Source organism: Odontesthes bonariensis, chromosome 7 (genome assembly GCF_027942865.1).
Source record: "Odontesthes bonariensis isolate fOdoBon6 chromosome 7, fOdoBon6.hap1, whole genome shotgun sequence".
NCBI classification, from domain to species: domain Eukaryota; kingdom Metazoa; phylum Chordata; class Actinopteri; order Atheriniformes; family Atherinopsidae; genus Odontesthes; species Odontesthes bonariensis.
In genome coordinates, this window is record NC_134512.1 from 14671704 (window position 1) to 14687627 (window position 15924).

At 40.2% G+C, this 15924-nt stretch overlaps 1 protein-coding gene across 3 annotated transcripts; it reads right to left on the bottom strand.

Annotated features, from left to right (window-relative positions):
• Nucleotides 1-11: 11 nt before the first annotated feature.
• slc17a8 (solute carrier family 17 member 8) lies at nt 12-15661 on the bottom strand. 3 transcript variants are annotated; one of them, XM_075470945.1, is made up of 12 exons: nt 15564-15661; nt 13842-14097; nt 12544-12662; nt 10987-11101; nt 9799-9886; nt 7409-7495; nt 6156-6298; nt 5907-6056; nt 3440-3572; nt 3061-3171; nt 2469-2596; nt 12-473 (listed from the first exon to the last, which is right to left on the bottom strand). In XM_075470945.1, exons 1-12 carry the CDS (start codon nt 15659-15661, stop codon nt 144-146), a joined length of 1758 nt encoding a protein of 585 aa, XP_075327060.1. In that variant the 3' UTR covers nt 12-143. The 3 variants fall into 3 exon arrangements, with proteins under 3 accessions (XP_075327060.1, XP_075327061.1, XP_075327062.1); XM_075470946.1 differs by having other exon boundaries at nt 6165-6298; nt 12544-12658; nt 13838-14097; XM_075470947.1 differs by lacking the exon at nt 5907-6056 and having other exon boundaries at nt 6165-6298; nt 12544-12658; nt 13838-14097.
• Nucleotides 15662-15924: the final 263 nt, after the last annotated feature.

Sequence of the window (15924 nt, forward strand, 5' to 3'; positions counted from 1 at the left end):
AAAGATGGAAAAAGGCCGTCTTGAATTACTTATGATGACGCAGCTCCTGCTACTTCTCTTTCTCTTTTCCACAGGAGTGAAATCAGACCCTGTGCTTTGACCGTGTTTCAGTGTTTTGGCAGTCCTATGCCCCGCATGCCGTCTCACTGGTACCGGTCCTGGTAGTCCCCGTTCCCATAATGTTCCTCTTCCTCTTGCATGGTCACCCCCCTTTTCTTTTTCCAGCCCTGTTTTCGACCGGATGAATTGTCTGTTGTCCCGTAACTCATTTTAGGAGCCAGTGCACTCTCACTGTTGAGCTCAGACTCTTCAGCCAGCTCGTCCTCATCAATAATGCCACATTTATCCTCACTTAAGCTCTCAGGGTCGGCCCAGTCCTGCTGCTCTCCCGAAGCAAAGATGGCGTAGAAGATGACCCCAGTGTAATGCACCATGGATGCAATAACAAACACATTTTGCCACTCAAGACGAGTCTGTGGAGAGATGAATACAGTCAAAGGATTTCCTGTCAGAGACAGACATGCTGATATTTCAGTGATGTGTCACTGAGGTAACGCTATAAGTCCACAGCCTTGCTCATGGCGCTGACAAAAACTACAGCTGCTACGAGCATGGTAAATTTTACAGTGTGATAAATTATAAACAGTAGCCTTTGAATACTGCGAGGCAACATACAGCAATCAAAGGCTCCACAGAAACATATCAGTAATTATTTATACAAACTATATAAAAAAAAACTCCAGAGGACACTGTCAGAATTTCCTGTGATGTTTTTTGTATATATTTCAGAGCAGGATGAAAAAAGACCTAAGCAAAGAATATTCAGTTAAAGTCAAATTAAGGATCTAAGATGAATTGCTTGTGAATTCTGATCTTGTTTCTAAAACAAGTCAGCGTGTAAAGTCACTTGACACTGACCCATTAATTATTCAAGTATAAAAAAGGCACCTGACAAAAAGGATAAAGCGGGTTGTGTCTAAACATGACAAAATCAGCAATGAACTCATTTCAGATTGTATATTCAGGGGTTTTGTTTGCGGCAGCCTGTTGCAAGGACGCATAATTTATTCCCATTTCTTTGCTTGCATTTAGTTGCACAGTATGACAGACATAAATTTAAAATTGTTGCTCCGACAAGATGATTCCCAAAGAGCACTTGAGCAAAAACTTGACACATCTCAACATGTTTTGTGGGGTGTTCTTAAAAAAATGTAGGAAAAGAAGAAGAAGAATTGGCAGGCCTAAAAAACTATCTATATCAGATGAGCAGTATCTGAAAGTGATGTCATTAAGAAATAGGAAAGACCTGGCGCAGGACCTTAAAAATGTATCTGAACTTTCAGTTGATCCATCTACTGTTCACTGAAGCCTCATCAAAAATGGTCTCCGTGGAAGGGTGGCTGTCAAGAAGCCATTCCTAAGGAAGGGAAACAGGGAGAAAAGGCTGAGCTATGCCAAATGACACAAGAAGTGGACTGAAAATCAGTGGCAGCAGGTCTGATGGAGGATGAATCCTCCTCAGAGCCCGGACCTCAACATTACTGAAGCAGTGTGGGATCATCCTGACAGAGAACAGAGCAGAGGGCATAAAGCATCCAAAGAAGAGCTTTGGGATGTCCTTCAAGAAGCCTGGAGAACTATTCCTGAAGATTACTTAAAGAAATGACAAAAAAGACTGTGTTGAAGAATAAAGGTGCTCAAACCAAGTGTTGATTCTGAAGCTCATCAGAACTGTACATATTCCGTTATTGCCTCATAGACTGAATTTACATTTATGGCTGCACATGTCTCAATAGATTGTTCCTCCTAGTCCCCGTCTACTGGTCAAGAAAAAAAGAAATGTGGGGTGTTACAAGACTTGTTTTGCTGTACTGCATGTGTACATTTTTTTATTCCTCAGATCACAGGATTTTCAGTTTTCCACTTTAACTTTGTCCATCTTAAATTAGTTCAAGCCCATAGAGAGCAGCGTCATCTCAGGGTGTTTACAGAGAAAATATACAGAGACAATGCTTAGTATGTTTCTCTGTGTTTTCTCTTTGTGTTTTCCTATTTTTCAGAGGCAACCATGAAGCAAAGCAATGATTTCTGCTACAGAATCCTGTTTGCTTTTAATGCAGTGCAAGGTTTGGAGACATTAAGCCATTAAGAGCTGTCTCAGTCTTGTCCTTTGTTTTTTATCTTCAATTTTGAAATTATGTTTTAGGGATTTTAAGTGATGACAAGTCCTTTCATACCCAATCTTTCTTTTTTTTTTTTTTTCTTATCACCAATGAAAAATACTAAACACAGGTTTATTGGCAAGATCTGATGGGCTGTTTTTGCTGTATTCTGTATTAATTTTCATTTTAAACAGTGCCCCATCCTTTATGAAAATAAAACCTGTACATATGTACATAGATACAAATAAACTGAATGTATATGTACATATATACATATATACTGTATACATTTGATATATGGTGTACCTTGTGTTTAGTCAAAGCTCCAACAATCAAGGGACACACCATTCCAGACAGCGTCCCCACTCCATTAGAGATGCCCATCAGGATGCTGGCATAGCGGGGAGCAATATCCAGATGATTGACATTAAAACCTAATGACACAGTACACACAGGAACATATTATGAGTGTAACAAAAACCTGACACCATAGACTATTGTATTCGAATCATTTTTCATGAAAATGGTTTAAATCCACATGGACACTTTGATATTTTGGTTGCTTCACGCCAGTCGGTGAAATACTCAGTGAAGGCCCCTCTGTGAAAACCAGGCCAGTGCATGTATACTCCGTCACACATAGAGGAAAATGCAATAAACTGTTTAAAAAAGTCTTTCAGAATCCAAAACAAACACATTAGAAAAGACACTAATGAAAAAAAAAAGCTTGTTCGCTTTGATGTTAGCTGTAATGTTATCCTCATTTGTAAGTCGCTTTGGATAAAAGCGTCAGCTTGATGCATAAACACAACATAAACATTTAAAATCTCCCCACTTTATGCAATCAAGTTCAAAAGCTTGAATCTGACAAATAAAAAAAATGTTTCTGTGGGAATACCTGATATGGCAAATCCACTGAAGCCTACAGCCAGCACAAGGAAGGAAATGGCGACCCCTCGAGTGTGAGAAAATCCAACCACCAGCAGTAGAGTAGCCTCCATACCAAACCCTAATGCAAAAAAATCACAATTAGCTCAGATTAGAGACTCAGTAATTATCCAGTTAAAATATGCATCAAGTGATGAAAAATATACCTCCAAAACTAGAGACTGAACAGACAAATTGATATGAGCGAAATATTTTCAGGTGTGAACGTTTGTGTGAATTTCAGAAACATGTCCTACAAAATTACATCTAAAACCACATTCAGAATGAGGTAGCATCTGTATAAACTGTTATAATATGAGATCAAGTGTCAAGATTAACAACGAGCGTACCTCCGCAGTTCATGAGTTTCCTCACATTTGTGGTAGATAAGATTTTGTTACTGCGTAGGTAGTCGGCCAGCTGTCCTCCAATAGGAACAACGATCGTCATCACCATGTGGGGGACGGCAGATAAGAGCCCCACCTGTAAGGAGTCCACACATCAAGGGGGAAGTACGTGTAAAATCCCATTTCAAAAAAGTTAGGTCGCTTAATTGAATAAAATCAAAAACAGAACAACAGGAACAACCCATAAAAAGCTGAAACTAATTTGGCAATATTTCTATAAAAAAAGGTTGATAAGTCAGTCACTGGTGAGTATAAATGGAGCTTCCTGCAGATCCTGGCTGTGTTCGAAATAACTAACTCCCTATGTAGTGGACTACATAAATTTGACATTGTGCTGTACAAATGTATTTCATGTACCAAATATAGTGTAGTCAAAGTATCTGACAATGCATCATGAAACGTACTGTAGAATCAGTGGTCACTAACGGAGCATATTTGAAATTTAAACCATCATTTCTACCATGATGCATTGCAATTCGAGAGAGAATGAGAGTGATTTCAGATACAGCCGGCCAAGTCTTTGATCATGAAGGAATCACCGATGAAGATGTTAAGTAGATGATATCACAGAAGACAGAGAGAATCAGGAGAAATGTCTGCACACAAGGGCCCTCAGGCAGCACTGCATGAAATCATTGCATTGGGTCAGAACTCCTTTGGAAAGCTTTAGGTGGTCACATAGACTGCATCCACCAACAAAAAGTCATTCACAAATGAGATCCAGAAACAGAACCACCCCGTCTTAAAATGAACTGACGTTAAAGGGATAGTTCGCCTCTTTTGACATGAAGCTGTATGACATTCCATATTAGCAATTTCATTTATGAACACTGACTTACCCCCCGCTGCGTCCTGTGAGCCGAGTTCCAGCCGAGTTTTGCCGATGACGAAGGTAGTCCGGCTAGTTGGCTAGGGTCCCGAAAATAAAGCGTCTTGCTTCTCAAAACAATATGCGTTCAAAAGAGTAATACATTTGCATCACAAAATCGTCCCTCCAGAAAAGGTCAGACCTCACAATCGCTTGGCGCTATTTCTCTCTTCCTTCATATCACTACGAGCTGTGTAAACTGTGCAGACCGAGCAGTAAACACCGTAACAGGTGCGGCTATCGCTAGGTGGCTGTACGCATTCATATGAAGGGAGGCAAAAATAGCGCCAAGCAATTGTGAGGTCTGACTTTTTCTGGAGGGACGATTTTGTGATGCAAATGTATTACTCTTTTGAACGCATATTGTTTTGAGAAGCAAGACGCTTTATTTTCGGGACCCTAGCAAACTAGCCGGACTACCTTCGTCATCGGCAAAACTCGGCTGGAACTCGGCTCACAGGACGCAGCGGGGGGTAAGTCAATGTTCATAAATGATATTGCTAATATGGGATGTCATGCAGCTTCATCTCAAAAGAGGCAAACTATCCCTTTAAGTGTAAAACACTCCTGTTGTCATGACCACCGCTTACTCGAGACCAAAGCTACCCGAAATCATAACACAATACAAAACAGGCTGCCTACATTGGTCCAGAGTGCAAAATGTTGCAGCCTCACATTAAAGACTTAAAAAGATCGCTGGTTTGAGTCTCATCCTGCACATAGTTTTCAAAAGTCATTGCACTCTTCTACTACCCTCAAAATTCCTTGATACGCACATTACTGTGCATGGTTTTACTGGTTAGACAGTGACAACAATCTACATGATTACGACTTACTCAATTTACTGTGAATGCTGCCTGATGAAAAACAACAACCTGGAAATTAGTTGCCACAATTTCTAACCACGAAATGCTGCTACGTACTGGACAAGTGGACAAACGTATGTATTACGCATTTTGCGGTTAGATTGGACAGGCTAAAGAGAACACGTTTGCTCTAAGCCCACAGCTGAAAAGCCAACATCTGTGTTTGTGTCATACGTTAGTGCACAAGGCATGGGTAACTGCCACATCTGTGCAGGCACCAGTAATCCTGAACTAAACTGTATATACAGGTTCTGAGGTTATGTATGATGTCATCCTGATTACAGATTTTTACAGGTAAGGCCTTGCTTGTTCCAGCAAGATAATACCAAACAAGATTCTGGGCGTGGCTCTGTAGAGAAAGTGTTCAGGTACTTGAAAAACCGTCTGAAAACAGTTGCAGAATTATGAAACAAAAAAATACAGCAAAGGAGGCCAAAACAAAATTGCCCTCAATAACAAAAACTGCAGCAGCTGGTCCCCCAAATGCTTACAGAGTCTGGTTTAGAGGAATGAAAGGAAGTGGTACAACACAAATACAGATACAACACAGTGGTAAACATGCCCCTGTTTTAGTTTTATGATTTTCAAAAATTTGTGGCTAGAAAAGTTAGAGTCTGACAAAAATGGGCATTCGCCTCGGTCATTTAAATAACGTCAATGAAAGCGTGAGGCCGACCTTGCTGATGGGAAAGCCAAACACTTCCTCAAAATACGCCGGCTGGCTGATGAGAAGCAGGTAGAAGGTCCAGCTGCGACAGAAGTTTGCTACGATGATCGCATAGACGGGCATGGAGGTAAAGAAACGACGCCACGGAGTCTTGAATTTCTGTAATTGAGGGAGAGAAGGGTGTTAGATTTTCAATGGAACCACAACAAACTGCAAAGGTGTACTCTTAAAAACCCACAGGTTGTTGCACATGCACACCTCCGTTACACTTAGCTGCTTCATTGTTTCACCAATGCTGGACTCGATGTACATCCTCTCCTCGTCTGTGATCGTGGGATGTTCAGCAGGACTTCCGTAAGCCAGCAGCAGCCACAGGATGTACCACAAGATCCCAAAAACTCCTTTTAAAAAGAAAAGAACAAAAAGAACAGAGAAACTCATTTGTACACGAGCACCTCGACATCCTTGTAGCGAAGGGTTTGTAAAGTATAGAGGAGTAACTTGAGTGCTGGATGGATTAATTAAACCGAGCACAGACCTTCTCTGGACCACAAGAATTTCATTATTAAAAAATGGAACCAGCATGAGTCACAGAGGCGAGACAGGAAAAGGCTAATTCACATCAATAAATCATCAGATCCTATCACAGCAAAATCAGAGAAGGGTTTTATTAAAACATGTTGCCAAGGTCTGAATTTTGTGTGACTGATAATAATTTTAATCAAACGAAACAGCAATTCAGATAACACTTATAGTACGAAAGCGTACAAAGTACAACTACCAGAGAGCAACGTGTCGGTCAAATATTATGAAAGCCACTTCTCATGGCACCAAACTGTATTCTTAATAACTCTACAGCTGATAAAAATCCTACACAATTCCATCAACATGCAAATATTTGATTCATCATTCTAACTAATAGGTTTGTTAACCTTTTGCTGATGCTTACTTTTTGTATTTGCCAGTAATGTTATTACAAATGTTGGTAAATGATGAAGAAGTAGTTATCCTAACATTGAAGTATTTCTCTACAAATCAATCAGGTCTGTGGTTAAGGTATTCTTAGTGAATAAATATTAGTGCAGACTCCCTGAAGAAAGTTAAGTGGTCCATTTGAGGGTCTCCCTGAATATTCAATCAGCTTAAAAGACGAGTCAATCTTCAACTATGTTTTCACAACCTGGAAGCTCATAAAGTGTTTCATTAATGTAGGATCTATATTCAAAAATGAACAATTAAAAAAAAAAAAAAACAGGTGTTGAGGCAGCTGAGACAATACCAAAATAATTTGTTAAAGTTGTTTGATTGTTAGGTCTATTTCTTTTTATAGATGCAACAAGACAAAACGTGTAAAGGGACATAATTCTGTGTGAAACTGGACTCTGATGGCAGTGTTTGTTTTTATACATTACATTAATGTGTTTTTATACTTAACCACATTTTCTAATTGTGAAAATGAAGGGTTTATTGGGGTTTTAGGTCTGAGGTGTTCATTCATAGATCAGCCTTACCATAGATATAGAAGACTGATGGCCAGCCAACGTACTGAACGAGCACTCCTGCTAAAGGCATGGCGATCACTGCTCCTGCGTAGGATCCTGGGAGGAACAGAAGTCTTTGTCAGTGTGTTTCTCCATCAGTAACATTGGATCTCAGTGATATTTAACCATCATGAAATATGTTTTCTCTCATCAATACATTTACAGTGCCTTGAAAAAGTATTCACCCCCCCTTTGGCATTTTTCATGATTTGTTGCCTCACAAGCTGGAATTTAAATGGATTGTTTGAGAGTCTGCACCATTTCATTTACAGAACATGCCTACAACTTTGAAGATGTATTTTTTATTTATTTTTTTTATATTGTTAAGAAAACAACAAATAGGACAAAATAACAGAAAACGTCAGCGTGCATAACTGTTCAACCCCCCGCCACCTTTTGCGGCTATGTCTCTATGACCTTGCCACATCAGGCCACTGGGATTTTTGCCCATTCCTAAAGGCAAAACTGCTCTACCTCCTTCATGTTGGATGGTTTTCACTTGTGAACAGAGATCTTCAAGACTAACCACAGATTCTCAATTGGATTGAGGTCTGGACTTTGACTAGAAAACTGCAATATATTTAAATGTTTCCCCTTAAACCACTCGAGTGTTGCTTTAGCAGCATGCTTCGAGTCATTTCCTGCTGGAAAGTGGACCTCCATCCCAGTTTCAAAGCACAGGCAGACTAACACAGGTTTTGCTCAAGAATATCCCTTTATTTGGCACCATCCATCTTTCCCTCGACTCTCACCAGTTTCCCAGTACCTGCTGCTGAAAAACATCCACACAGCATGATGCTGCCACCACCATGTTTCACTGTGGGGATGGTGTTCTTGGGGTGATGGGATGTGTTGGGTTTGCGGCAGATAGTGTTTTCCTTAGTGTCCGAAAAGTTCAATTTTAGTCTCATCTGACCAGAGCACCCTCCTCCATACATTTGGGGAGTCACTCACATTCCTTTTGGAAAACTCAAAACATGCCTTCTTCTTTTTAACACTAAGTAATGGATTTTTTTGGCCACTCTTCCATAAAGCCCTCCTCTATGGAGTGTATGGCTAATTAATAATTGCGTTCCTATGGACAGATACTCCAGTCTTGGTCTTTGTGCTGCCTCTCTGATTAATGCCCTCCTTGCCCGGTCTGTGAGTTTTGGTGGGCGGCCCTCTCTTTGCAGGTTTGTTGTGGTACCATGTTCCATTTGAGGATGATGGATTTGATTGTGCTCCGGACACCATCAAAGATGTGGATATCTTTTTATAACCCAACCCCTGACTTGTTTGGAGAGCTCCTTGGTCTTCATGGTGAGGCCTCTTGCTTAGTGGTGTTGCAGCCTCTGGGGCCTTCAGAAAAGGTTTGTTTATACTGACAGATCATGTGACACTTAGATTGCACACAGGTGGATTTCATTTCCATAATTATGTGACTTTTGAAGGTTATTGGTTGCACCAGAACTTTTTAGGGGCTTCATAGCAAAGACTACATATGATAATTGAATGTGCATACATATGCAAATGCACATTTTTCCAAATTATTTGTTTTATATATACTTTTCTCATTTCCCTTCACCAACTTAGACCATTTTGTGCAGATCCATTACATAAAATAGGATTAAAAAACATCTAAATTACAGGTTGGAATGTAACAAAATAGTTAGAAAGCCAAGGGAGGTGAATACTTTTGCAAGGCACTGTACCTTTCAGTATGGTGAAAATGTGTCTTAACAAATACAAAGAATCAAAGAAATGCATTATGTACATTGAATAAACACTGTCAAAATGAGGCATTAGCGCTGCCATTACAGAGAGGGTGTTTCAGTGTGTTTTCTACTATCTGACAGCGTCATGAGCACTGTTGTTTTCAATAGAGAAGAGAGCATACAAGGGCTTTTGGACCGTAAGCAATGTGAGACTTGTGAATGGAGGGAGAAGCTCTTTCAGATCACGCAGGTGAGCTGTGCGCTCATTTACAGACAATGTCAAGAGGGTTTGCATGCAGGGGTTGCCATGGTACCAATTAAAGTGCAACACCGTCATTTTAATTTAAGCAGAGACAGCAGAGGTCAGGATCTGCAAAGCAAAATAAGCTCTTTCAAATCCATTTATCGACCAGCCCCACTCTGACTTGTGAGGTTGTGTAAAATATGCTCGTATCTGTTGTCTCTGGGTTTTGTTTTTGCTCCTTGATTGTGTGTTCGGTTACTGATTGCCACACACCTGCATTGTGTTAATCAGGTTTTCCTCAACTCCACAATGTTGTAGTATTTGTCAGTGTGTGCTTACATGTCTCCCTTCACAGGTCTTCTCCAATTGTTGTACCACTTTTATTTCGTTAGATAAAAGAAAGCAGCGACGCAGCTCACCGCAGAACGATGTGGTGGCCAGTCGACTCCGTTCGAGAGGTGGTGCCCATTTGGACCACATCCCGTGACAGGCTGGGTAAGTGACACCCTAACAGGGTAAAGGGAAGAAGGTCGAATAGTGACTCGTGGGGAAACCAGGGATTCAACTGGCAAAGCATTGATTTGATGTTGACCAGTTAGCTTAGCTCCCAAATTTGTCACATATGCTACTGATGATTGGATAAGATCCCTTTGCATCACATTTCAATGCATTGGGTATCCCTCCAGACTTCTGTAATCATAGAGCATGCCATTTACAAACATATATTGTGGGTGTCACTCCCTGATCCAAGTTGCTGCCCAGTGTGAGTGGAGCATGCTCAGAATGTGAGTTGTGCAGGCATTGTTGTGCTGAATGATACTAATAAAAAAAACTTGGTCTCTAATATTGAAATATAACGTCTTACTGCATAGATATGAAATTCAGAGAATTGTAGTATAATTTGTGAGTTATTAAAAAAAGATGAATGTCTTACCCTGACCTCAATGTGTTTATGTATGCACCACTAACATTGGGCAGTGATTCGTATTAGGGAATAACATCGGGTCTGCTTTCGTTGCAGTCCGCCATGTTGTACTAACAGGTTTCAGCAGCACAAACAAACTAATGGCTCTTGCATTTTTGTGTAGACACTATAGCTCCCCTGTGTTTTCAGAAGGGGAGAGTGAGGAGGAAAATGCTGAGATGGCTGCAATCTGTAACTTTGCCACTAGACAACTAAAATCCCACAAATATCTTCTTTAACCCGAAGCATGCTTTCCTAAACCTAATCAAGTAGTTTTGGTGCCCAAACCTGGCCGCACAGCTGCTGAAAATCTAAATTGCATTATTGTTTTATTGTTTAACAGAAAAGGGCTAGAGCCTATCCAAGCTTGTCATCACCAAACAACATGCAAATGTAGATTATAACCCTGCATATTCAGCGAAATGGTACCTCAGAGCATTAAAATGTGACCCAAAGGCCCCGCCCCAAGGATAACGTGCTGGGAAATACAGTGTGTGTTTTTTTTGTTTCTTTTTGCCAATTGTTTAGCTTCTGATGTGCTGATAGATGGGCTAGATGGTAAGCTGTTTTATCATTTATCTGGCTTACAGATAAATATACACAGTTTCCCAGATGTCAAACTGTCGAATAAAAATCTCCTTACCTCCACTAAGCCCTGCAGGATGCGGACAAACATGACGCAGCCGTAGTGCACCCTCGCCGCTGATGGGATGAACATATTCAGCACTGATGTTAGGAAAATGGCAGCCCCAAACACTCTGTGGAAAAACTGGAATGTTATCATTTTGTACAAAAGTGGGGGCCAAATGTTATTAAACATTTATGCATTTTTTGGCAAAAACACTTCTAGGTAGCCACTAAGCCTCTGGCTAAGCTTAGCTTAAGGACAGGAAACAAGGGAGAGAAAAGTTAGTGCATTTAGTAGAGGAAAAAAAAATATTAAGAAACTTTTTTAGTATTGATAGGTGGATTGTTTTATCTGCTAATGGAGTCAGCTTGCTGTTCCCTCCACTTCCAAATCTTTATGCAAAGCTAATGGGCGTCTTGTTCCAGCTGTCATTTTCATACAGACCATCAATTAATCAATCAATAAAATGGAAATTAACCACCCTCCTTAAACATTAACTAATCATTTAAAAAAAAATTAGGGGTCATGTAAGACACTATTTGATTAATCTAATCTAATTTAAAACATTTGCTAGCTTAACTCACTCATATTTTATCAGTTTGTCTGAATATGCAGAAATTCAATTTTTTTTCTGTATTGCCTATTATATTTCAGAAAAGCTAATTACATACCAGTGAAATAATGCTTTTAATAACTTGCATCTTGTGATGCTGTCCAAGTCTGTCTGCACAGGTAAAAGCCCAACCAACAGGTACCACTCAGTGTCTGAAAGCTACCTTAGATCTAATAATGGCAGTCAGGCGCTATCTGTAAATATCTGACAGTCAAAATATCTTAGTCATTCCTATAATGAGACAGATCTCGCGCCTCTGCCATTCACTGACTGAGATAAAGACATCCCCTTCCATTCACAAGTTTCTGCTTCATCACCACAACGCCGCTGGGCTCCCCTCTCTTCTCTCCCGCACCTCAAACCCCCTTCAGTCTCTTTTTCCAAAACAGTGTGTAAGTGACACTTGTAATATTCCAGTGGCTGATGTTTCAGAAAGCAATCAGAGGCAGGATCTTTCATTATTAACTCTGTCAGTGGCGTGTCCTCTTTTCCTGTGAAGCTTTTATTACAGGACTGCTATCTGCTCCATCAGTACTGCTCACCACACCAAACAGCTTTAACCCTTTAACCACATGGACTGAAGAGGCACCACCCCAAACCTTTTTTCTTCAGGTTAGTCTTTCTGCTGATTCTTTCTTAACATACATAGTCATGGCTGAAACAAGTTCATCCTCAACTCATGACAGAAAGATCGCACAGCTTGAGATCCATCATGTGGGTGCTCACATATCACCTCGCATGAAAAATCTAGCAAACTGTTACGTAAGCGTCTCTGTCTTTACTGCAGCAACCAGTAATTATTTTCAGACCTGATCAGCATTTTAGCCTACAAACTCCCTTGCTTGTTTTTTAAGAAACCGTTCAGAATTAAATAAATAAATTCCGCTGGTGATCATATAAAGACAACATTTTTAGAGTTGCAATTACATTCGAACACAATGTCATTAAGTTCATGTAACCTGTTGGCAAACAGCTTGTTGGAGATAAATCCGCCAGGGATTTGAGTGACGATGTAGCCCCAGAAGAAGGAGCCATGGATCAAGCCCACTGTTTCTGGGTCCCAGTTAAACTGAGCTTTCTGGAGAGGGAGAAAAGGCAACATGTGGATTACAAAAATGAAATGTGTTACACTTATTGAAGGAAATGACATTCTCATTCTCCAAAGAAGCAATACTGAAGCTATGAGAAATAAAATACACTGTCGCTCACTTCAATATACATAATATATTTGCTATTACAATTTCATTTGGTCAGGCAGAGGTGGAAAATATGGGGGGGATTGGAGGAACCCTTCTTTGTGGGGAAAAACAGGCACCCTAGTCAAAATGCTGTTGTAAACAAAATGGTTGAATTTAAAATATCATCCATCAAAACAACTGTACTTTTTGTGCCATCCAGCACAACTTTCCAAGTATCGTATTTCAATTGGACGAAATACATCCAATGGCTTGTATGTCCAGCACATTTAGCGTGTTTTTTTTATTTTTTTTTTATCAAAAAACGTAGATATGCGTCTAATCTCCTACAAAAAAAGGATATCTTGATACCAGATATTGTTACAAGGTCAGTTTAGCCTTAGCCACCTCATTTTACATACCTACCATCACGTTTTTAATACCCACTTATAACTGAGTATTTTGTTGTTTGTAAAACACCAACAAAACAACAACTAGAAGTGTAAGGATACACCGACTGAATACAAAAACATCAGTTTTGAATACAGTTACATGAAGTGGTAAGAAAAGGACTCAATCTAGTCTCTTCCACTGGCAGCCGAGCATGACCCCTCGGACCTAAAAATATAAACTTTTCCACCTTTAATTCACTAGTCAAGACTATTTTACAAATGCCGTGACACCATGTTAACCTGTGGATTATTTTCTATGTGCTGTAACACGACAAAACAGCAAAAACCATCTATGTTAGTTGATTAACTTTATGTGATGGGGTCACTTTTAGTTTGTTAGAGGTTGCTGCACTCCAAGAACTAGCTCCTCAGTGAAGGTTGTAAACCCAAAAACCAAACCGTGTCTCCCACAGTTGGTCTATAAAAGCAGGATGTGTTTCCACAATTAAAATCTTTCTAATTCATCATTCATGTGTGTGGTGATGGCAAGTTTCTGTGGTTGTGGAAGCACCATTACTGATGCATCAACATTATAGCAGACATCCACCCCCAACGTGGCCGTGCCAAACAGACTTGATGAAAAAGGGTCAAATCAGTAACTCGAGGTTCTTGGTTGATAGCTCCACCTACCTGAAGCACTGGAGTCCCATTTATATAGACAGTGTTGTTGTTCACCATCTCCACAATGGCAACACCAAGATTGCATCGAATCCCGAAGGAGATGCAGAACCCCAGGCCGCTGAGGATGGCGATGATGTAGCGCTTAGGCAGGCCGCCACAGCTGCAGTCCAGCAAGGGGGCAGGACGTGGTGTTGATGCCACCGGTCGACCATCCTCCGTCAGTTCAATGTTGTCCTCATCCTCAACATTACTACCGTCTATTTTCCTACGGTGCAAAGAGGAAGTTATCTGTTCAGCTTTATCTGCATTCACGTGTTTCCTTGACTCTTAGTGTCCCGTGTACAAGCACATGCAGACTGCGAATTTATGTGTTCACATTATAATGGTCAACCCCTTTTGTGTTTGACTGCATCAAATTCTGTCGACAAAAACAGCAAAACACATCATACTTCAAGGGAAAAATGAGGAAAAGGGTCACTTGAACAGCTCCTATAAGGTTTCTCTCAGGTGCACCAATATCTACACCTGTTCTACCGCCCAGAATCCACCTCGCCCATTGTTCTCTGCAGGAAGCCTCATCCAACAGGGAGGGAAATTTTACTTTTCAAAATGGAACATTTTTCCCCTCAGAGTAAACCAGTTTAAACCTGTCTCCACAGTGCCAACAGCTGGTGTTTTTTAATGAAAGACAATTAAAGATGGATTGGATATACAATATGTCTGAATTCTTAAGTGTCTTTTGTTAGGTGTGGAAAATCAAGGAGATCGATATCATGGAATATGATGTAATCTATAAGATTGACCTTGTCTTTGGTGTTTGAAAGGGGGCAGCATGGTGAAACAATATCAAACACTGCTTAAGAACAAAGTTCTGACAGAAATAACACAGATTTTATTAGAAACTAAATTCTAAACTCATCAGAAATTTGTATTTTCATCCCAAAAGAAATAGAGAACCCAAACAAGGCAGCATGCATTTTGAAAATGTGATGTCTGCTGGTTAACCAATAATTGTTCTAAGAAATGAACTCAGTTTTTAGATCCTAAAATGTGCAGCTTTCCACGAGTATGCGATGTGTATTTGTTGTATCGATAACGTAAAGGGGTTGAGTCTCTCAGCTTAGATCAATGTGTTTGTATGTTCATTTGCATGTTGTGGTCTGACAAGAAAATCATTTGATCATATTTTCGCACAGAAGGAAAAATAGTTCTGTCACATTTATGCTTGGCTGTCAGAAAAGAAGAATTCCCTTCTTTTTTTCCTTTTGTTCATAATGTAAGTACATTTTGCATGACACAAAATAAATTTTCCAGGAAATTACATACTTTGTACTTTATCTCCAAAAATGATAGTGCTCTCTATATATGGAGGCTTCCCCACCATAAACACACACTCCTCTTTGTGTCTCAGATATGAAATATATTTTAATAAAATCTGATTACATCACAGGCATTGCGTGGTGAGCACAAGAATCAAATATTTATTTATCGTCAGGATCTTGGAGAACATGGCGGTCTTTCTGTGCTCTCTCTCAGGGTCTCCTCTTCCCTTTGGCAGCAGTTTGAGCCCTCTTAATTTAGCATGCCTACAAAGTTGCTGTGAAAATAATCTCCTCCTTGAATGGATATTGATAATGAGACTACTCGCAGTCCAGAAACATCTACAGCAAATTGTAGTGACAGACTTCATACCACCTTTCAACAACTGTCCATACAAATAAAAGCTCTCACCTTTGTAGTTTTCCTAGAGAGTCCCCCATGGTGTTCTTCACCTCCTCCTTCCCAGGTTTGAGCACCTGCTCTTTCAGTCCTGCTAAACTAAAGGGCATTTTTCTTTGTTTGCTTACCCTCTTTATCCCAAAACAGTCTTATTAATTCACAAGTGCACCTTATTCTCAGAAAAGGAACAAAACTCCACTAGAAGCTGTTCCTCATCCTCTCAGAGTTTGTGGCACTGAGGATTGGCTCCACCTTTCAGCGGTGCCAAGGGTCCCTCAGAGGTGACAAGGACCACCTTTTGGATCAGTGAAGAAGGTGAGTGGAGGGTGATGTTCAAAAGTATCACTCAATGTCCAAAAAACCAGTGAGTCAG